Source organism: Microtus pennsylvanicus, chromosome 5 (assembly GCF_037038515.1).
Source record: "Microtus pennsylvanicus isolate mMicPen1 chromosome 5, mMicPen1.hap1, whole genome shotgun sequence".
NCBI classification, from domain to species: domain Eukaryota; kingdom Metazoa; phylum Chordata; class Mammalia; order Rodentia; family Cricetidae; genus Microtus; species Microtus pennsylvanicus.
Window position 1 is genome coordinate 42,579,010 of NC_134583.1, and position 17,397 is coordinate 42,596,406.

At 51.3% G+C, this 17,397-nt stretch overlaps 1 protein-coding gene across 4 annotated transcripts in view; it reads left to right on the top strand.

Moving 5' to 3' along the window:
• Pde2a (phosphodiesterase 2A) overlaps positions 1–6,169 on the top strand; it is an 88,786-nt gene extending 82,617 nt beyond the window's left edge. For all 4 annotated transcript variants that reach the window (XM_075971625.1, XM_075971626.1, XM_075971627.1 and 1 more), the window contains 11 exons: positions 814–936; positions 1,363–1,433; positions 1,911–2,033; positions 2,328–2,415; positions 2,578–2,625; positions 3,497–3,571; positions 3,701–3,800; positions 4,024–4,136; positions 4,423–4,461; positions 4,606–4,712; positions 4,917–6,169. In XM_075971625.1, coding sequence (XP_075827740.1) covers positions 814–936; positions 1,363–1,433; positions 1,911–2,033; positions 2,328–2,415; positions 2,578–2,625; positions 3,497–3,571; positions 3,701–3,800; positions 4,024–4,136; positions 4,423–4,461; positions 4,606–4,712; positions 4,917–5,127 — 1,098 coding nt within the window. In that variant the 3' untranslated portion in view covers positions 5,128–6,169. The remainder of the gene's footprint in view (positions 1–813; positions 937–1,362; positions 1,434–1,910; positions 2,034–2,327; positions 2,416–2,577; positions 2,626–3,496; positions 3,572–3,700; positions 3,801–4,023; positions 4,137–4,422; positions 4,462–4,605; positions 4,713–4,916) is intronic.
• The last annotated feature ends 11,228 nt before the right edge of the window (positions 6,170–17,397 follow it).

Sequence of the window (17,397 nt, forward strand, 5' to 3'; positions counted from 1 at the left end):
TCTCGAACTCACAGAGATCCACCTGCCTCTGCCTCCCGAGTGCTGGGATTAAAGGCGTGCGCCACCACCGCCCAGCTCAGGCTGAGCTTTCTTATCCTTGGTTCTTGAGAATGTGAAAACAGACCACACCAGTGCCTGGCTCCTGCTCTGCCTAGGGACTGTCCCCCCCTACCCCCAATCTCCCATTCCACTCTCCTAAGCCTTTTCTCAGTCCAGCCCCAGTCTGGAAGCAGCCAGCAGGCTTTCACCCAGGGAACAATTTAGTTCTGACAGCTACCCCCATCCCGTGTCCTTTTAGGGAAGTCCTGAAAGCTGAAGCCTTGCTCGGGGCTTCTCACTACCACTCTCTGTCCCTGCACGATCCCAATTGCTGACCTTCCGGTCCCATTCCCAGGCCCTGTTTCCAAAGAGCTACCTCAAGCCTTAGCTTCGAGTCACTGTTCACTGAGGCATTTCCTCTCACCTGTGTTCCAAAGTTTGGGAATACGCACAGAGCAGTAGCGGGAAGGACTGAGATCGAATGTTTGAAAACTCTCCTCGAGAGACAAGTTGCTAGACTTGTCTGTAAAAGGCTATCTCAGGCTGGGATATCACAAAGGGGGCATTCTCTAGCTCTATCTTTGGCTGTCACGCATCTGGTCATCTGCTCGTAAGCAGGGACACAGGCATGTAGGCTGCGGTCCTGTGGTGATCTGTCCAATGATAATATAAAGAGTTGGAATCCAGCTTGATGTATGCTGGGCAAGGGAGCCCCTGTCTGTGTGTGGATTTGATGGAGAGGCCATCAGCTGATGCCTGGCTTGTCTGCACTAGGTCTCTGACGACGAGTATACCAAACTTCTCCACGATGGGATCCAACCTGTGGCTGCCATTGACTCCAACTTTGCCAACTTCACCTACACTCCTCGCTCTCTGCCTGAAGATGATACTTCTATGGTGAGCTGGCCCTTCTCAGTTGGGGGTTGAGCGTGAGAAGTATAGATGTCAGTTAGATGTGCATCAGAACTTCTGGGCGAGGCAGAAACACCAAACAGGGCTATGGGCTCCTTCAGAGATAGGCTGGGCGTGCTTCTCAGGACCACGGGCTGACTAGGGGACAGCAATGATCTGGATGGTGGCCCAAAGCTGCCCCAGGTGTGTGGCCTTGAGGCTTGCAACCCTGATCTAAGCATGTGTGTGAGCTTGTTTCCAAGAAGTCTTAGCTTCCAAAGCCCTCAAATTTTGGATAGTTCACAGCTTGACATATGACTTGAATTGTCCTTTAGTTTAGGGTTAGAATTTCAAGACTCTAACTGTTTATTGTTAGAATTCAAGGGAGGTCGATAGTGCCGGTCCCTCTGACGTCCCCTCCTGTGCTTACAGGCCATCCTGAGCATGCTGCAAGACATGAACTTCATCAACAACTACAAAATTGACTGCCCAACTCTGGCCCGGTATGTTCCCAGCACTGCCCTTGGAGCAGAGCTTCTGTCTCCAGCTCAGATTGCTTCCGTCTTGCGTCCATTGCCCCAAGCATTCTTGGGAGGGATCTTTTATTTTTTATTTTTAGTTTTAGTTTTTATTTGATGTGCATTGGTATTGATGTATGTCTATGTGAAGGTGTCAGATCTTGGAGTTACAAACAGTTGTGAGCTGCCATGTGGGTGCTAGGGATTGAACTCGGGTCCTCTTGGAGAACAGCCAGTTCTCCGAACCACTGAGCCATCTCTCCAGGTCCCAGGGAGGGAATCTTGTAAAGATGCCTGGAAGAGGACTGCGTTTGTTGGGATGGGGAAGGATCTGTGATTGAGAAGCCGTTGTCAGACACTGGATCATGCAGAAAGAGAGGCAAGAGAATGTAATGGGCAGAGTCTGGAGGGCTTCCCGAAGGAGGAGAGGTTGAGGTTCCTCTGCTGCCTCGGCTCCCCCAGGTTCTGCTTGATGGTGAAGAAAGGCTACCGGGATCCACCCTACCACAACTGGATGCACGCCTTCTCTGTCTCTCACTTCTGCTACCTGCTCTACAAGAACTTGGAGCTTTCCAGCTACCTCGAGTAAGTGGCTGCCCTTTCCACACCTGCCAGCCATGAAGCCGAGCTGGGTTTCAGGTCCTCTACTCGTCCTGTCCTCTTTGCTTAGCAGGGTACGCCATACAGCCCCACCTTCCGCAAGGGGGCTGCTCAGTCTCAGAGAAAGATGGACCTGATTCCCCCAGGCCTGGGGCACTCCAAAGGAGAGCCATGGAAGCTCCCTACTAAGTGGCCCCTGGGCTTCTCATCCAGCTGTCTTCTCTGAAGTGCCCAGGAGGAAGCTCAGGGTGACATTTCTCTTTTCTGCTTCCCCCTCAGGGACATTGAGATCTTCGCCTTGTTTATTTCCTGTATGTGTCACGACCTGGACCACAGAGGCACAAACAACTCCTTCCAGGTGGCCTCGGTGAGAGCCTGCCCTCCTCACAATGGGGACCCTCTGCCTTGCCCTTCTTAGCCTGGGGTGAAGTGGCAGTGAGACCCCCAGCTGGGATGGGAGGAGGGAGCGGTCACCTCAGTGGGGGGTGCAGATGGGAGGGGTAACCCGAACCTTCCTGGACTGTTGCAGAAATCCGTGCTGGCCGCACTCTACAGCTCGGAGGGCTCTGTCATGGAGGTAAATTGCCGTCCTGCCCAGGCCCCTGTCCTGAACCCCTAAAGGCCAGCAACTTTCACGCTAGACAGTTGTCAAGCCATGCTCTTCAGCTAGCTACGGGAGTTGTGCCTTGTGGGCCTCATTTTCCCAAAACAGGTACAGGGTGGAGCTGTGACTAGGGACACTGGGTCAGCCTGAGCCAGGCTTACAAGGACAGTGGGAACAGAGAAGCCCCCCCCAAAACCTGCCGGTCCCTTCAGGCCTGGGTCAGCGCCAGTCCTGGAGCTGGTTTGCTCTCGGGGACCTCCTGAGTCAGGAACAAGATCCCCCTGTGTAGGGACCACATTTCCAAGGTCACCTTGCCCCAGGCTGTCTCCCATTGCACCCCCCATTTGCACCCTAAGAGATAAATGGCGTGCTCGCTGTCTCCCAGGAGGCCCCGTGGCAGCCCTGGTTCTACCCTTTGTCCCCTGGGAAGAGCCTGCTCCTCCTCCAAATGACAGCTCTTCACTCTCAGGAGACAGGGCCCTGACCTCGCCTCCTCACTGCGTCCCCTTGTCAGCAAGCAAATATTTTCTGCATGAATTAGTGTCCAGGCCATCAGGGGATCATTTCAGAATTTCCTTCCAGCCTTTGAGGTCCTCTGAGCATACCTTATCAGGCCCCTTCATGTGGTAGCTGAGGGCTCTGAGTCATGGAGTTGGCCAGGGACTTGCCTGAAGCCACAGAGGGTTCCAGTAAGCTTCTCACAAAGGGAATGGAGACCCTCACACTCCTTTCTGCTTGCTCCACTGAGCTCGGGGTCCAGGCCAGGCTGGGCTTTCCTGCCTCTCTGGGAGCCTCTGGTGAGGGATATTTTGATCCAGAGGGCCTGTCTCTTATCTCCCCACAGAGGCACCACTTTGCTCAGGCCATTGCCATCCTCAACACCCATGGCTGCAATATCTTTGACCACTTCTCTCGGAAGGTGATGGGGTTGTGTGGGGTTTGCTTGGTGGGAGCTGGGGACTGGCTCGGCAGAAGGAGCAGGTCTGCCTTGGAGTGGATAGGATGTGTGCGGCAGGGACCGTGATGCCCCTTCCCTGACCCTCTCCAGGACTACCAGCGCATGCTGGACCTCATGAGGGACATCATCTTGGCCACAGACCTGGCACACCACCTCCGCATCTTCAAGGACCTGCAGAAGATGGCTGAAGGTGCCACACCTCACCACTGGGGAGGGATGGGTGGTTTGGCACCAACATCTGCCCACCTGAACCTCTGCCATGGTTCTGGTGTCCGCCCAGGCAGACCCAGTACTGGCCTCCCAGATTCCACCCGTGTGCTTTATGCCCCACTGTGGGACAGGCTGTGGGGCCCTTGTTCTCAGAAGGGACAGGAGCCTGGACCTTCTCCTTGACTCCATTGTCCCTCCACCAGTGGGCTATGACCGAACGAACAAGCAGCACCACAGGCTTCTGCTCTGCCTCCTCATGACCTCCTGTGATCTCTCTGACCAGACGAAGGGCTGGAAGACCACCAGAAAGATTGCGGTAAGAGCTGGCTATCCAACCTGAGCAAGTACAGGTTGTATTTTGGGGACTCAGAAATACAGACCACCTCAGGGCCACCGATGAAATAACCTGGAGATGGGCACCAGCTTCTCCAAGGCCACACCGTAAATGAGTGGGAAGCGGGCAGAGCCCGGGCCCCGCACTCTGTTGTCAAGCTAGTGAGGCAGGCCCTGGGTGGGGCTGAGACACTCAGCTTGTCACCCTGGAAGTAGGCTTAGCTGGACAGATCCCACTTGCAGGAAATGATGACGGTAATGTCTTCCAGGAGCTGATCTACAAAGAGTTCTTCTCCCAGGGAGACTTGGTACGCGTCAGGTGACCTCAGGTGCCCAGGGTGGTGGTGTGCGGGGAGGTGGGGTATTTCTGGCATGAGGCTGGGAGGGTTTGGGTTAGCTGGTCCCACCTGGTACCTGATGGAGGGGCAGGCCTGATGATCTGGTGTCTGCAGGAGAAGGCCATGGGCAACAGACCAATGGAGATGATGGACCGGGAGAAGGCCTACATCCCCGAGCTGCAAATCAGCTTCATGGAGCATATCGCCATGCCCATCTACAAGTGAGCTTGTGGGCACGGCTGGGACCCTGTGGAGAGAGGGCAGGGCAGTGGGTGTATCTACCTCCGGGTTAACAAGAGGCCCTGCAGCCTTGTCCCCAGACCCTAGCAGATGGGGTCTTCATGCTGTACCAGTCCCCGGGCTTGGCATGGAAATGCCATGTCTGCTGTTTTCTGACCTCTAACCCCCATCCCCTGCACCCCCAGGCTGTTACAGGACCTGTTCCCCAAGGCGGCAGAGCTGTATGAACGCGTGGCCTCCAACCGTGAGCACTGGACCAAGGTGTCTCACAAGTTCACCATCCGAGGCCTCCCGAGCAACAACTCGCTGGATTTCCTGGACGAGGAGTATGAGGTGCCTGACTTGGACGGCACCAGGGCTCCTGTCAATGGCTGCTGCAGCCTTGAGGCAGAATGACCCCCTCTGGGGGCATGCCCAGCCCAGCCCTCCTTCCATAGCTCTCTTCCAGTCTGTCCGATGCATTGGGAACCAGAGCCGTGGGTCCTGGGTTCTAGGCCAGGATGTCCCATGTGACCCGGTCCAAGCTACCCTTCCCAGGCCTCGGCGTTCTCGTCTGTAGAAGGGAAGCAGGGTTCCCATTCTCAGGCTTGCCGATTTGTTCTTCAAGAGCACAGTGGTGACCAGTGGCAGTGGGCTGCGTTCTGCACCTCTGGCCATACCTGCCCAGTCCTGCTCAAGCCGCTCTCTCTGAGTAGAGTCGCGGTTCCTTCTGTGACCCCTTTAGAGCCCTACTAGGTCAATAGCCTTGTTTTCCTGCGGGAATTTCCGTTCCCTGGGGACGCCAAGATCCTCGTGGAAGAAATTGCTGAGTTAGCAGAGGACATAAAACAGTCACCAGCTAGAAATAGCCATAGGATAAAGTATCCTGAGGACCTCTGTGCTTCTGGTAGGGTTGGGACCTGGGAGAAAGCTGACAGCCAGGTAGCTCAGTGCTCTTGGGGAGAAGTGCTCTAGTAAAAAGGACAGGAATGATGGGCAGGAAGGATCCTCAAGCTGGGATACAGCCCCATATGTGTCCTTCAGGTGGTGTGGCCTGAAGCCAGTTCCTCTCCCTAGCTAGGCAAGACCGGATTGTTAGACGGTCTGCTCTCTCTTTAGATCAAAGTCTCCACTGTGCTGTGGAGTCCCTGAGTGTCTGTGGCAGGCTCTGCCACCCTAAGGCACAGAAGGCTGAACCTTTTTTTCCCTCTGAGTGTGTCCCCTTGGCCTGAGCCCCTCTCCCATTCCTGCCATCAGGGAGGGGCGTGGCCTCACCCCGCAGGGCTTCTCTTCTGTTCCGTTCTGTGTATCGTGGGTGGGGGAGGGGCCGCCTGCCTTACCTACTCTGAGTTGCCTTTAGAGAGAGACGCATTTTTTCTAGGACTCTGTGCACCTGTTGTATGTGGTCCCGTGGGCTGAGTGCTTTGTACATGAGAATAAATCTATTTCTTTCTACCAACCCTGCCCCAGGAGGCCGCTGTGGACTCTGTCTGTGCATTAGGAGGAGGGGAAACAGCTGGCACAGGCGAGCACCCTAGAATCTCTGACTCCTCTAGCCCTGGTGCCTAATCACTTTCCTGGGACACCACTGTCCTGGAGGAGGTAATTCCTGGGCCATGAGGGCTACGGGCAGTTGGCCCCAGAGGCTCAGCTGTGAAACAGTGCACTGGTTGGCAGACCATGGCCTGGAGAGGAAGACCAAGAGTCTACCACAGAAGCTGCTTGGAGGAGGTGACCTGTGGTTCTTTCTACACCTCTGCATGCTGGCTTGCCCTGGTCACGATGCCCATAGAGCCAGCACCTGGACCTCAGAGCCTCTCTTTGCCTGCAGGGTTGTCTGGGTAACCATCAGTTCTACATCCCAGTATTTCCAAGTGTTATGGAAGGGGTGTCCCTGAGTGTGAGTCTCCATGCTGAATTTGACACTGGTTTGTGTCTGTGGAATTTGTCTCGGCTTGCCCAGTTGCATGGGCATTTGCTGCTGGGATCAGTGAGGAGGCTCCTGCCCTCAGTCTGCCTAGCCCCTCCTCTCCACCTCCTTGTTCACCACATCCTGACCAATCAACAACCGTCTGTGAAGATCCTGAACACTGCTCTCCAAGGGTGGATAGGCTTGGGGAGTCTTAGAGAGCCATCTCGTGACCACAGCAGTGTCCTGGGAGGCCAACCTCGCCTTTGGGAACACAGAGCCTATCTGCTCATAGGCTATGGTTTTGGAATCAGATGTCTAGACTGAGTGGTCTCAGGATGTCCAGGTTGGCCCCTGACCTCCAGACCTCTGCCCAGTCCTGTTTTGAGCTCCCCTAGGGTCTCTGTCTTCTCAGAATCATGGGCTTCTCGGCTAGGTTAGGGGTCAGTGGCTGGCCCAGGGCTGGAAGAAGATGGCTGGCTTACACCAGCGCTTTCCCATAAGCCTTGGATAACCTGAGTGCAAACCTAAGGGGCTTTGCTGCTCCCCTCTACCCGCATTCAGTGTCCATCCCAGCCTATGCCCTCCTCTGGGCTCAGGCTATGATATCTCTCCCGCCCCCTGGCCGTCAAATCAGGTGGGTAACCTGCAAGTCATGTCTGAGCATGCAAAACCCCAGGCTGGCCCCGACCTCCAGACCTCTGCCCAGTCCTGTTTTGAGCTCCCCTAGGGTCTTTGTCTTCTCCATAAGCGCTTCCCCATAAGCCTTGGACAACCTGAGTGCAAACCCAAGGGGCTTTGCTGCTCCCCTCTTCATTTGTGGCCTGAAGGAGACTAGATGAAGGCGGTGATCCAGCTCATCCACAGGCACTGGGGTGCCAGGCCGGGTGTGCCCGTTGGTAGCCCAAGCTGAAGGGTGAACATGGACTGCTCTCCTGCAGGTAAAACAGGAGAGGCCCTGCGGTTGAAGAAACGGTTCCTGTGAAGGCACAGATGAAGGGCAGGTGACTTGGGAGGCTGCGACCCCTCTAATACACTTCCCACAGTGGTGGTGACCCCCAACCTTCAAATCATTCCCTTTGCGGCTTCCTATCCGTAATTTTGCTACTGTTATGAATAGTAAGTAAATATCTGTGTTTTCTGACAGTCTGAGGCGACCCCCAAAGGGGCCACGTCCCACAGGTTGAAGAGGTGGGGTGGCATGTAGTGCTGCTGTGGTCCAGCAGGTGGCACCACCAACACAACCTTCTGTTCCCCAGAGGTCAGGGAAAGGTTCCTGCAGGTGTGTGCCAGGGTTAATGTCTTTCCTGTTCACCTATAGAAGCCCCTGTCACACTCAGTCACACAACAGCATTCCCACACCAACACACACCACACACAGAGACACACACTCAGAGATACAGACACACACAGACACACACCACACACACAGACACACACTCAGATATACAGACACACAGACACACACCACACACAGAGACACACACTCAGAGATACAGACACACACACAGACACACACCACACACACAGACACACACTCAGATATACAGACACACAGACACACACCACACACAGAGACACACACTCAGAGATACAGACACACACACAGACACACACCACACAGACAGACACACACTCAGATATACAGACACAGGCATACAGACACACAGACACAGACACACACTCAGACATACAGACACACACACACGCCACAGACACACACACAGACATAGACACACACACAGACACACACCTTGGATGTCCATTCTGTTCCACACGCTCATCACCACATGCAGCCCCTGCACAGTCAGCTCTCCATACACAGCAGCCTCTATGGTTGTTCTCTGACCAGGAAGGAAGGCCATGAGTTCTGCCTGTGTGCTCTGCCATATCCCTGGGGGAAGGGGTCTGCCTGCTGAGTAGTCTCTCTCTCTGGCGCCCTGGAGGAAGGCAAGACAAGCTTTGTGGTCAGGTGTCAGGAGAACTGGTACCTCCACCTCTGTCCTGCCTGTGAACGGTGGCAAGATAGCACTGGCGTCAGCAGACAGAGCAGCAAGTCCTCCCCGTGCCTCTGAGATGGGATAGGCAGGTGGAGCCTGGGCGCAGGGGAGCCTTGAAGTTAGGTGGGAGGACAGGCAGGTAGGGGAAGAAGCTGCAGACATGCTTGTAGGGCGGGCTGGGAGGCAGGGTTGGGGATTGTTCAAAGCCCCTGCCCTCATTGCTGCTAACCCTCTCAGCACTTGGTCTCTAAGAAGGGAACGGGGGCTGGGCAGTGGTGGCACACACCTTTAATCCCAGCACTCGGAAGGCAGAGGCAGGTGGATCTCTGTGAGTTCGAGGCCAGCCTGGTCTACAAGAGCTAGCTCCAGGACAGGCTCCAAAGCTACAGAGAAACCCTATCTCGAGAAACCAAAAAAAGAAGAAGAAGAAGAGGAGGAGGAGGAGGAGGAGGAAGAGGAGGAGGAGGAGGAGGAGGAGGAGGAGGAGGAGGAGGAGGAGGAGGAGGAGGAGGAGGAGGGAATTGTGGAGAGTGTAGCATCCTGGGTGGGTGAACGGAGGACGGCAGGAAGTGGTCAGACAGAATGAAGGTAATTGAGAGAGTGTTTTACAGTCCTGATGTGAGTGTGTGTGTCTCTGTGTGTCTGTATGTCTGAGTGTGTGTCTCTGTGTGTGTTTGTGTGTGAGTGTGTGTGTGTGTCTGTATGTCTGAGTATGTGTCTCTGTGTGTTTGTGTGTGAGTGTGTGTGTGTCTGTATGTCTGTGTGTGTGTCTGTGTGTGAGTGTGTGTGTGTGTGTCTGTGTGTCTGAGTGTGTGTCTCTATGTGTGCCTGTGTGTGTGTCTGTATGTCTGTGTGTGTGTCTGTGTGTGAGTGTGTGTGTTTGTATGTGTGTGTATGAGAGGAACTGGGTCCCCAGGGAGATGCGGGCAGCCATTGCCCGAAAAGCCAAACTCTGGGCAGCAAGTGGGGGGCAGGGATAGGGTGAGGGGCAGATGAAGGGATATTAATGAGAGGCCTTGCCTAAGACAAGTTCATGTTTGTGGGTTCCCTCCTGAAGCTGTCACCACACAGACAGCTGTCATCTGGGCTCCTTGTCCTCCAGTCCCCCAGAGCTGTCCCTTCTCTCAGGGTGGGATAGGCACTGGATTCCTCGCTGCTGGGTGTTAGCTCTCTTGTTCAGCATCTGAAAGGAGCCTTGCTGGAATACCAGGATGGGGGACCTGGGAGGGAGGCTGTCCCATGTCCCATGGGGAGCTGCATGTGTGTGAAATCTCAGTGTACACGGAACAGCCAGGTTGTTCTGCGGACTACATGTGAGTCCCTGTAGGAAGCAGAGGGCCTTCTCATGTTGGGAGGTTGGTGGGTCAGGCGTGACAACCAGTGAGGGATGGCTTCCAGCCAGCATGGTGTCCTTCTCAATCCACACGCCATTTATGAAGAAGTGGGAAGTGTGGGATCCTAGGACCAGAGCAAAGCAGCCTGGGCTGTGGGATGTGAAGAGGGAACAAAGTGACAAGCCAGCATGAAAAAAGCACAGGGCACTGGGCACACTGGGCATCCTCCAGGCTGCCCTGCAGACAGCTGTGCACATCTGGGAGCCATTTCCTCATGTTGCTGTCAGCCGGTTCCAGTCAGGAAATCCACCTCCACCACCTGGAGCTCATCCCCTAGGGCTCTTCACCCCAAGGTACCCCAAGGCAAAAGAGTACACTGGTTAGAAGAAAGACGGAAAACCAGATCACGCAGAGAACTCAGGCAGACTTTCTGCAGCAGATGGGCCTGCTCTAAAATAAATGCTTTAAATTTACTCAACGAGATATGGGCAGATAATAGCAGCATGACGTTAGAGCAAGAAATCTTTATAAAATAACCGAGTAGTGAAAGACCCTCAACGAGGACCTTTTTTCGGGAGGAGACCTCCCCAACGCCAAGGAACAGGCCAAGACGCACGGATGCAAATCGCAAGAGGTTTATTGAGTAGACACAGGTACCTGTGGGCGGCAAGATCTCTCGGAATACTTGCGTGTCTGCCAACTGGAGGGTGGGCTTTTTATAGGGAAGAGCAAAAAGCAAGCTTACAGAAGCAAAAGCGTGGTTATCGGAATGAGGCGGGGGGGGGCATGAATGGTTTCCTCTCTCAGTATGGATGTCTGGCAACAGTCATCCTGTTCCTATCTTATAGATATCCTGCCTTGCAGTCTTCCTATCTCATAGACATCCTGCTCTTTCAAGCACATGGGATGTTCTTACGAGAACAGGCTGGTTGCTGATCCGGAGAATTTTTTTTTCAAGCAAACAGGACGTTCCCCCCGGGAGCATGCTAGCTGCGGGGTTTTGAGGAGGGGGTCTGTAGGGTCTTTCAGTAGAAGAGCCAGGCATGAAGGAAAATGGTCAGAGTAGAGAAGGTGGTGAGTGAGGTGGCCATGGTGAAAGGTGCTGGAGAGAGTTGAGAAATCTGACATTAGCTAGACCAGCTCTTGACAAAGGCAGAGAGGGGACAGGACCAGGAGTGTGCCAGTCAGTGTGTCCCCGGAGAGGAAGGTGGAGCTTCCGGCTCCGGATAACACCCATAACACACAGCAGTTCGGACAGAAGAGGGGAGAGGAAGTCAGTGGTGGCGCCAGGCTTTATGGCTCGCGCCTGCAATCCCAGGACTTGGGAGGCCCAGGCAGGAGGATTGTAAGTTCAAGGCCAGCCTAGGCTACAAAATAAGTTCCAGGATGGCATAGCAAGAGAGTGTCTAAAAATATATGAGTGAAAAAGAGTTGATGCAAATGTACTTTATTTAAAAAAAATCACAAGACCTAAGATTATAGGGGTCATATCCACCAAGGGAGATGGAGGAAAAAAACCAGACACCAGATACATTAGTTCAGGAATTTAAGATCACTAATACAAGGAAAGTTCCAGAAGCAAGACTGGAGCAGAATTCTCAACATTATTCACTGCTGGTCGAAATGCAAAATGGCGCAGGCTGAGAGCAGCTACACACATCCTCAGGGCTCACTATGGAACCCGCCGTCTTCCTGCACATGCAGAATATTTGAGAAAGGGGCCACCTAGGGGGCCACACAGGGGCCTATAATTGACCTATAAACTACAGTGTTTTCTGACTTCAAAATAATAAATATAAACTTTAATACATATTGATAATAAAAAGAATGCATTTCTGTAAGTTTGGGAGCTAAATTCATGTTAATAAACTGTTACTCAGTTTCTTGTCTGTTAAAAAAAAGTTTAACGAGTCACCGTTTTATTCTTTATACTACAAGGTTCTTAGGATTAGGTTGTTAAAACCCTTTGCCACATTGTAAAATGGCCAAAACAGTACTTAGTGAAATCTATATCTTTAAGGTTATTAATTAGGAAATAAGATAATTCAAAAAATGAATGAATTCAATGAGTTAAGCTTTCAACTCCAGAGGCTGAGTCGTAAAAAGGAAAGTAAATATAAGGCTGACCCGTCCAGCAGGTCCAGTTATTCAGGGTCTGCAGAGGCACTACCTCAAAGAATCATGGGCGGGAGAGAAAAAAAAGACCAAGCAAAGTTCTGTTGTCAAGGTCTCCGGTTTTTTAGGGTAATGGTTGCGGCTTATATAGTACAGGAAGATTGTCAAAGCCACCAGCCTGGTTCTTTGGAAAGATTAGTGACACTGACCTCTGGTAAGAACAATTATTAAAAAGAAGGGGCCGGAGAGATGGTTCACTAGATGCCTCTCCAGAGGACCCATGTTTGGCTCCCAGTATCCATTCCCTGGATACTCTAATTGCAATTTCCGTTCAAAGGGGGATATAATGCCCTCTTCTGGTCTCTGCTGGTACTGCATGCATGTGGTGCATAGATATACATGCAGGCAAAATAACCATACATAAAAAAATAAAAAAACAAGTAAATCTTAGTAGAAAGACGAAAATATACAAAGTATAGGACAAAAACCCAGAACATATTACAGATACCAAAGAATAAAAATCACAATAAAAGATAGTAATAAGCAACTATAATTTTATAAGCTGAACGAGAGAACCCTTTCTTTTCCTATACTTTTGGTTTCATGAGGCACCATTTTTTATTGTTGGCCTCATTTCCTGGAGGACTGAAATATTATTCAGAAAGTTTGCTCTTATGTCAATATCTTGAACTATTTTCTTTCTAAGTATTTCATGTTTTTTGTTTTATTTTGTTGCTGCTTGTTTCTTCCTTTTTCGGCATGGTTGCACTATGTAGCCCCAGCAGCCTCAAACTCACTGTGTAGATCAGGCTAGCCTTAAACTCACAGAGATCTTACGGCCTCTTCCTCCTGAGTGCTGGGACTAACTAAAGACGTGAGCCGCCACATAGCTTCGCGTTTGCATTTGAGTTCTTAGGTCCATCTGGCATTGCCTTCTATGCAAGGTGAGAATGTTTATTGATTTGCATGTGTTGAACTGTTCATTCCCTGCTGGAATAAAGGCAACTTGATTGTGGTTTAAAACAAATCTGAGATGGAGCAAATCCATTTCTAGACGAATATAAAACTCACAGAACATAACACTCAAATAGGTAACTATGTATTAAAGGGATGAAATTATAATTTATAATGTCCTTTCAAAAATCTCCTCTGAGAGATGGGCTCACAGGACTCCACCTTTCCATGAGGAACTTTTGGCAATTAATGGTTGCCAGGGGAGGGGGAGTCATTTTCTTTAGTGTTGTAACCACTAGCAGGATGCCCATATTCCGGTGAAGAGCCTCTTACACATGCTCTACACACAACTCTGACTGAACTCAGTGAGTCTCTCTCTGTCTCTTCCTCTCTCTCTGCCTCTCTCTCTGTCTCTGTCTCTCTCTGTCTCTCTCTGTCTCTGTCTGTCTCTGTCTGTCTGTCTCTCTCTCTCTCTCTCTCTCTCTCACACACACACACACACACACACACACACACAGCAAAGTGAGAAGACAACTGTCCGGGAAGATAAAGGAGTCAGCAGGAGGGGGAGGAAAGAGCTAAATATGACCACAACACATTGCACATTATGAAACTGGAAAAAAGCAGCAACATCCCCCTATCCAGTTAGCTTTATAGATGAGTTCACTGATATTTATTTATTTATTTATTTTTGGTTTTTCGAGACAGGGTTTCTCTGTGGCTTTGGAGCCTGTCCTGGAACTAGCTCTGTAAACCAGGCTGGTCTCAAACTCACAGAGATCCGCCTACCTCTGCCTCCCGAGTGCTGGGATTAAAAGCCACCACCGCCCAGCTTCACTGATCTTTTTTTTTAAAGAGGCCATGAATTATTTATTTATTTATTTATTATGTATACAATATTCTGTCTGTGTGTATGTCTGCAGGCCAGAAGAGGGCACCAGACCTCATTACAGATGGTTGTGAGCCACCATGTGGTTGCCGGGAGTTGAACTCAGGACCTTTGGAAGAGCAGGCAATGCTCTTAACCACTAAGCCATCTCTCCAGCCCTTCACTGATCTTTAAAAGAATGTTTAGCTTCTAATTCATAAGAACCATTCCCAGCCGGGCGATGGTGGCTCACGCCTTTAATCCCAGCACTAGGGAGGCAGAGGTAGGCGGATCTCTGTGAGTTCGAGACCAGCCTGGGCTACAGAGCTAGTTCCAGGACAGGCTCCAAAGCCACAGAGAAACCCTGTCTCGAAAAACCAAAAAAAAGAAGAAAAAAAGAACCATTCCCCCAAAGGTGCCGGTCATTTGGGAAACTGTCCTGCTTTGGGTTTCCAAATGAGGTAGTCCTAACTCCAGACAACAGATACGAAATGGGAGAAACATGTAGAACGTGAAAGGTGCCGCCTCAGTTTTGCCTATGAGCTGCCAGACTTCTATAGAAAGTGTAGACGCCATGGAATAGTTTAAAATGTACCGTAATCAGAGAGAAGGATTTCCCCAGGGGACGAGAGGGTGTCTTCACTCTAGGAAACCCAGAAGTGTAATTCTCCATCTCAGTAGGACTCATTGAGGAACCCTTGATGACTTCAGTCAGTATAGGAAAAGAGAGGATGCCTACCTGTGATTGAAGTGACTTCACCGGTGAGAGTAGATTGGAGACGGACTTGGAAAATATTTTAAAAGTCTTCAGTCAACATCTGAGTCATTTTCAGTGTCCATGCATTCTCAGGCCTCTCATGGCTCTGGCTGACCTTGGCTGTCAACCTGAAAAACATCTGGGAAGAGGGACCCCAAACTGAGGTCTGCCTCTGTCACTCTGGCCTGTGTGTGTGTCTGTGGGGCAGTCTCCATTACTGACTCCTGGGTGGTGGTCCTGGGATGGCCAAGAAGGCTGACTGAGCACCGCAGGAAGCAGGCGTGTGTGGTGTAAGAGCACAGCTTCTGCTCCAAGCTCCTGTCTCGAGCACCTGCCTTGGCTCCTATCTTAGCTCCTTTTCTATTGCTGTGCTAAAAGACCATGATCAAGGCAGCTTATAGAGGAAAGTGTTGGATGGGGCTTACAGCTTCAGATGGCCATCGTGGCAGAGAGCTCTGGGGAGGGCAGGCATGGTGCTAGAGCAATATCTGAGAGCTTACATCTGATCCCTAAGCAGGGAGAGAGAGAGAGAGAGAGAGAGAGAGAGAGAGAGAGAGAGAGAGAGAGAGAGAGAGAGAGAGAGAGAGAGCTAACTGGCAATGGTGTGGACTTTTGAAACCTCAAAACCCACCCTCAGGCACTTACCTAATTCAACAAGGGCACATCCCCTAAATCACCCTAAACAGTTCCACCAACTAGTAGCCAAACTTTCAAACATTTGAACCATTCTCTTTCAAGCTACCAAAGCTTCTCTTAATTACAGACTATAACCTGTAAGCTAAGCTAAATAGACCCTTTCTTCCTCCAGGTCAGTTTTGGTCATGGTGTTTAATCACATCAAGAGAACCAGAACAATCAGCAATACTGTTAACTCAGAAAGCCTGATCCTGGTCGATGCTGTAATCAAAGGAAGAGATGTGTACACTTGGAATATGGGGAAAACGGGTCAATAAGCAGTTCTAGGACATGAGAGCCCATCCGTGCTTCTGCAGACATTGCTAGTAGAGGACCCAGCCATGGAAGCTCAGCAGGGCCTGAGTGTTTCAGGGAAGACCACAGACTGAGACCATCCAGGCACCACCCAGAACAGAGCATCCAAAGGACATTCCAACTGTTGTAGATAGGATCACCTGTCAGCACACACCCATCGCTTTTCACCAGGACACCCTAGACAAATGTCAGCCAATCATCAGGGGTCCTGAACCTTAGAAATCCCTCGCCCCCACCTTTGTTACTATAAAAACCCAATCCTAATTGAGTTCGGGGCTCTTCGATCATTCCAGTGTGTTGGACATATGGGGAGTCCATGTTTGCAAACTTGTGTAGAATAAAGGCTCTTAGCTTTTACATATGGGATTCGGTCTCCTTGCTGGTTTGGGGGACTCCGTGATCTGAGCATAGCAATAGCAGCTCCATATCAACATTAGTGTGGGAGCCCAGCATGGTGGTGCACACTCGTAATCTCAGCCTTTGAGAAACAGGAATTCAAGGCCAGCCTGGGCAGCATAGTAAGAACCAATTCAAAGTGTTCTCTTTCTCTCTTTGTGTGTGTGTGTGTGTGTGTGTGTGTGTGTGTGTGTGTGTGTGTACACACATATAAAAGATATATATGCACTCACTTTATATATCTCCTGGAGATGCTGAGGTAGAAGACTGGAATGGATATAGGCCTGGGCTGGAGATGAAGCTCGGCCATAGAGTACTTGTCTACCACCATGCATGAGGACCTGGTGAAATTACCTAATGCGAGTGAGAAGGAAACAAGAAACACACAACAAACCCACTTAGGAGTTCATTAGGGAGGGGTGTACAGGCCTGGTGAGGTCAGTGTGCAGGGGGGGTGCTTTAAAAGCCTCTAGCTTTTAAAGGCCACCTTGCGCATGTGCACAGGGAGATGACGTAGCTACGTCATACACAGATAATGGGGCTCATGCATGCGCGCAAGGGCTTAGCTGAGTCATACGTGGATGATGCAACCACACCACACGTGGGTCATGCAGGGCCCTTTGACATCCTCAGACACTTCTGCCTGAGGGCTTGTCCGCACATGCGAGGCCCTGGAGACTAGCAGGGTCATAGGCCCAGAGAAGCTGCTGCTGTGATGTTAGATGAGCATGATGTACCTGTCAGACTGCCTCCAAGATAACATGCTGTGTCCGTAGACGGGTGCCGCTGCCAGCTTTGGTCAGAGAGAGAAGCTTTAGACACTCAGTTATGGTGAGAGCACTGAGAACAGATGATGCTTGATCCTCAGCCGTAAGTGGGACATCTGTATCATCCCTGACACTCCAGGAACACCCCAGTGAAAAATCAGGATAAATCCAGACCCCCTTGATGGAGGAAGGTCATTGGCTAATAAAGGAACTGCCTTGGCCCATTTCATTGGTTAGAAGATAGGTGGGAGGAGTAGACAGAACAAAACGCTGGGAGGAAGAGGAAGTGAGGTCAGACTCGACAGCTCTCCTCTCCGGAGCAGCGCCTCAGAGAGACGCCATGCCCCACTCCCGGGCAGACACACACGATGAAGCTCTGACCTAGAATCCTCCCGGTAAGACCGGTGCCACAGATTATTAGAGATGGGTTGATTGGGATATCAGAATTAGCCAGTAAGGGCTAGAGCTAAGGGCCAAGCAGTGATTAAAAGAATACAGTGTCTGTGTAATTATTTCGGGGCATAAGCTAGCCGAGCAGGCAGCTGGGGTGTTGGGGACGCAGCCCCGCCGCCGCTCCATATTACTACAAATGGCGCC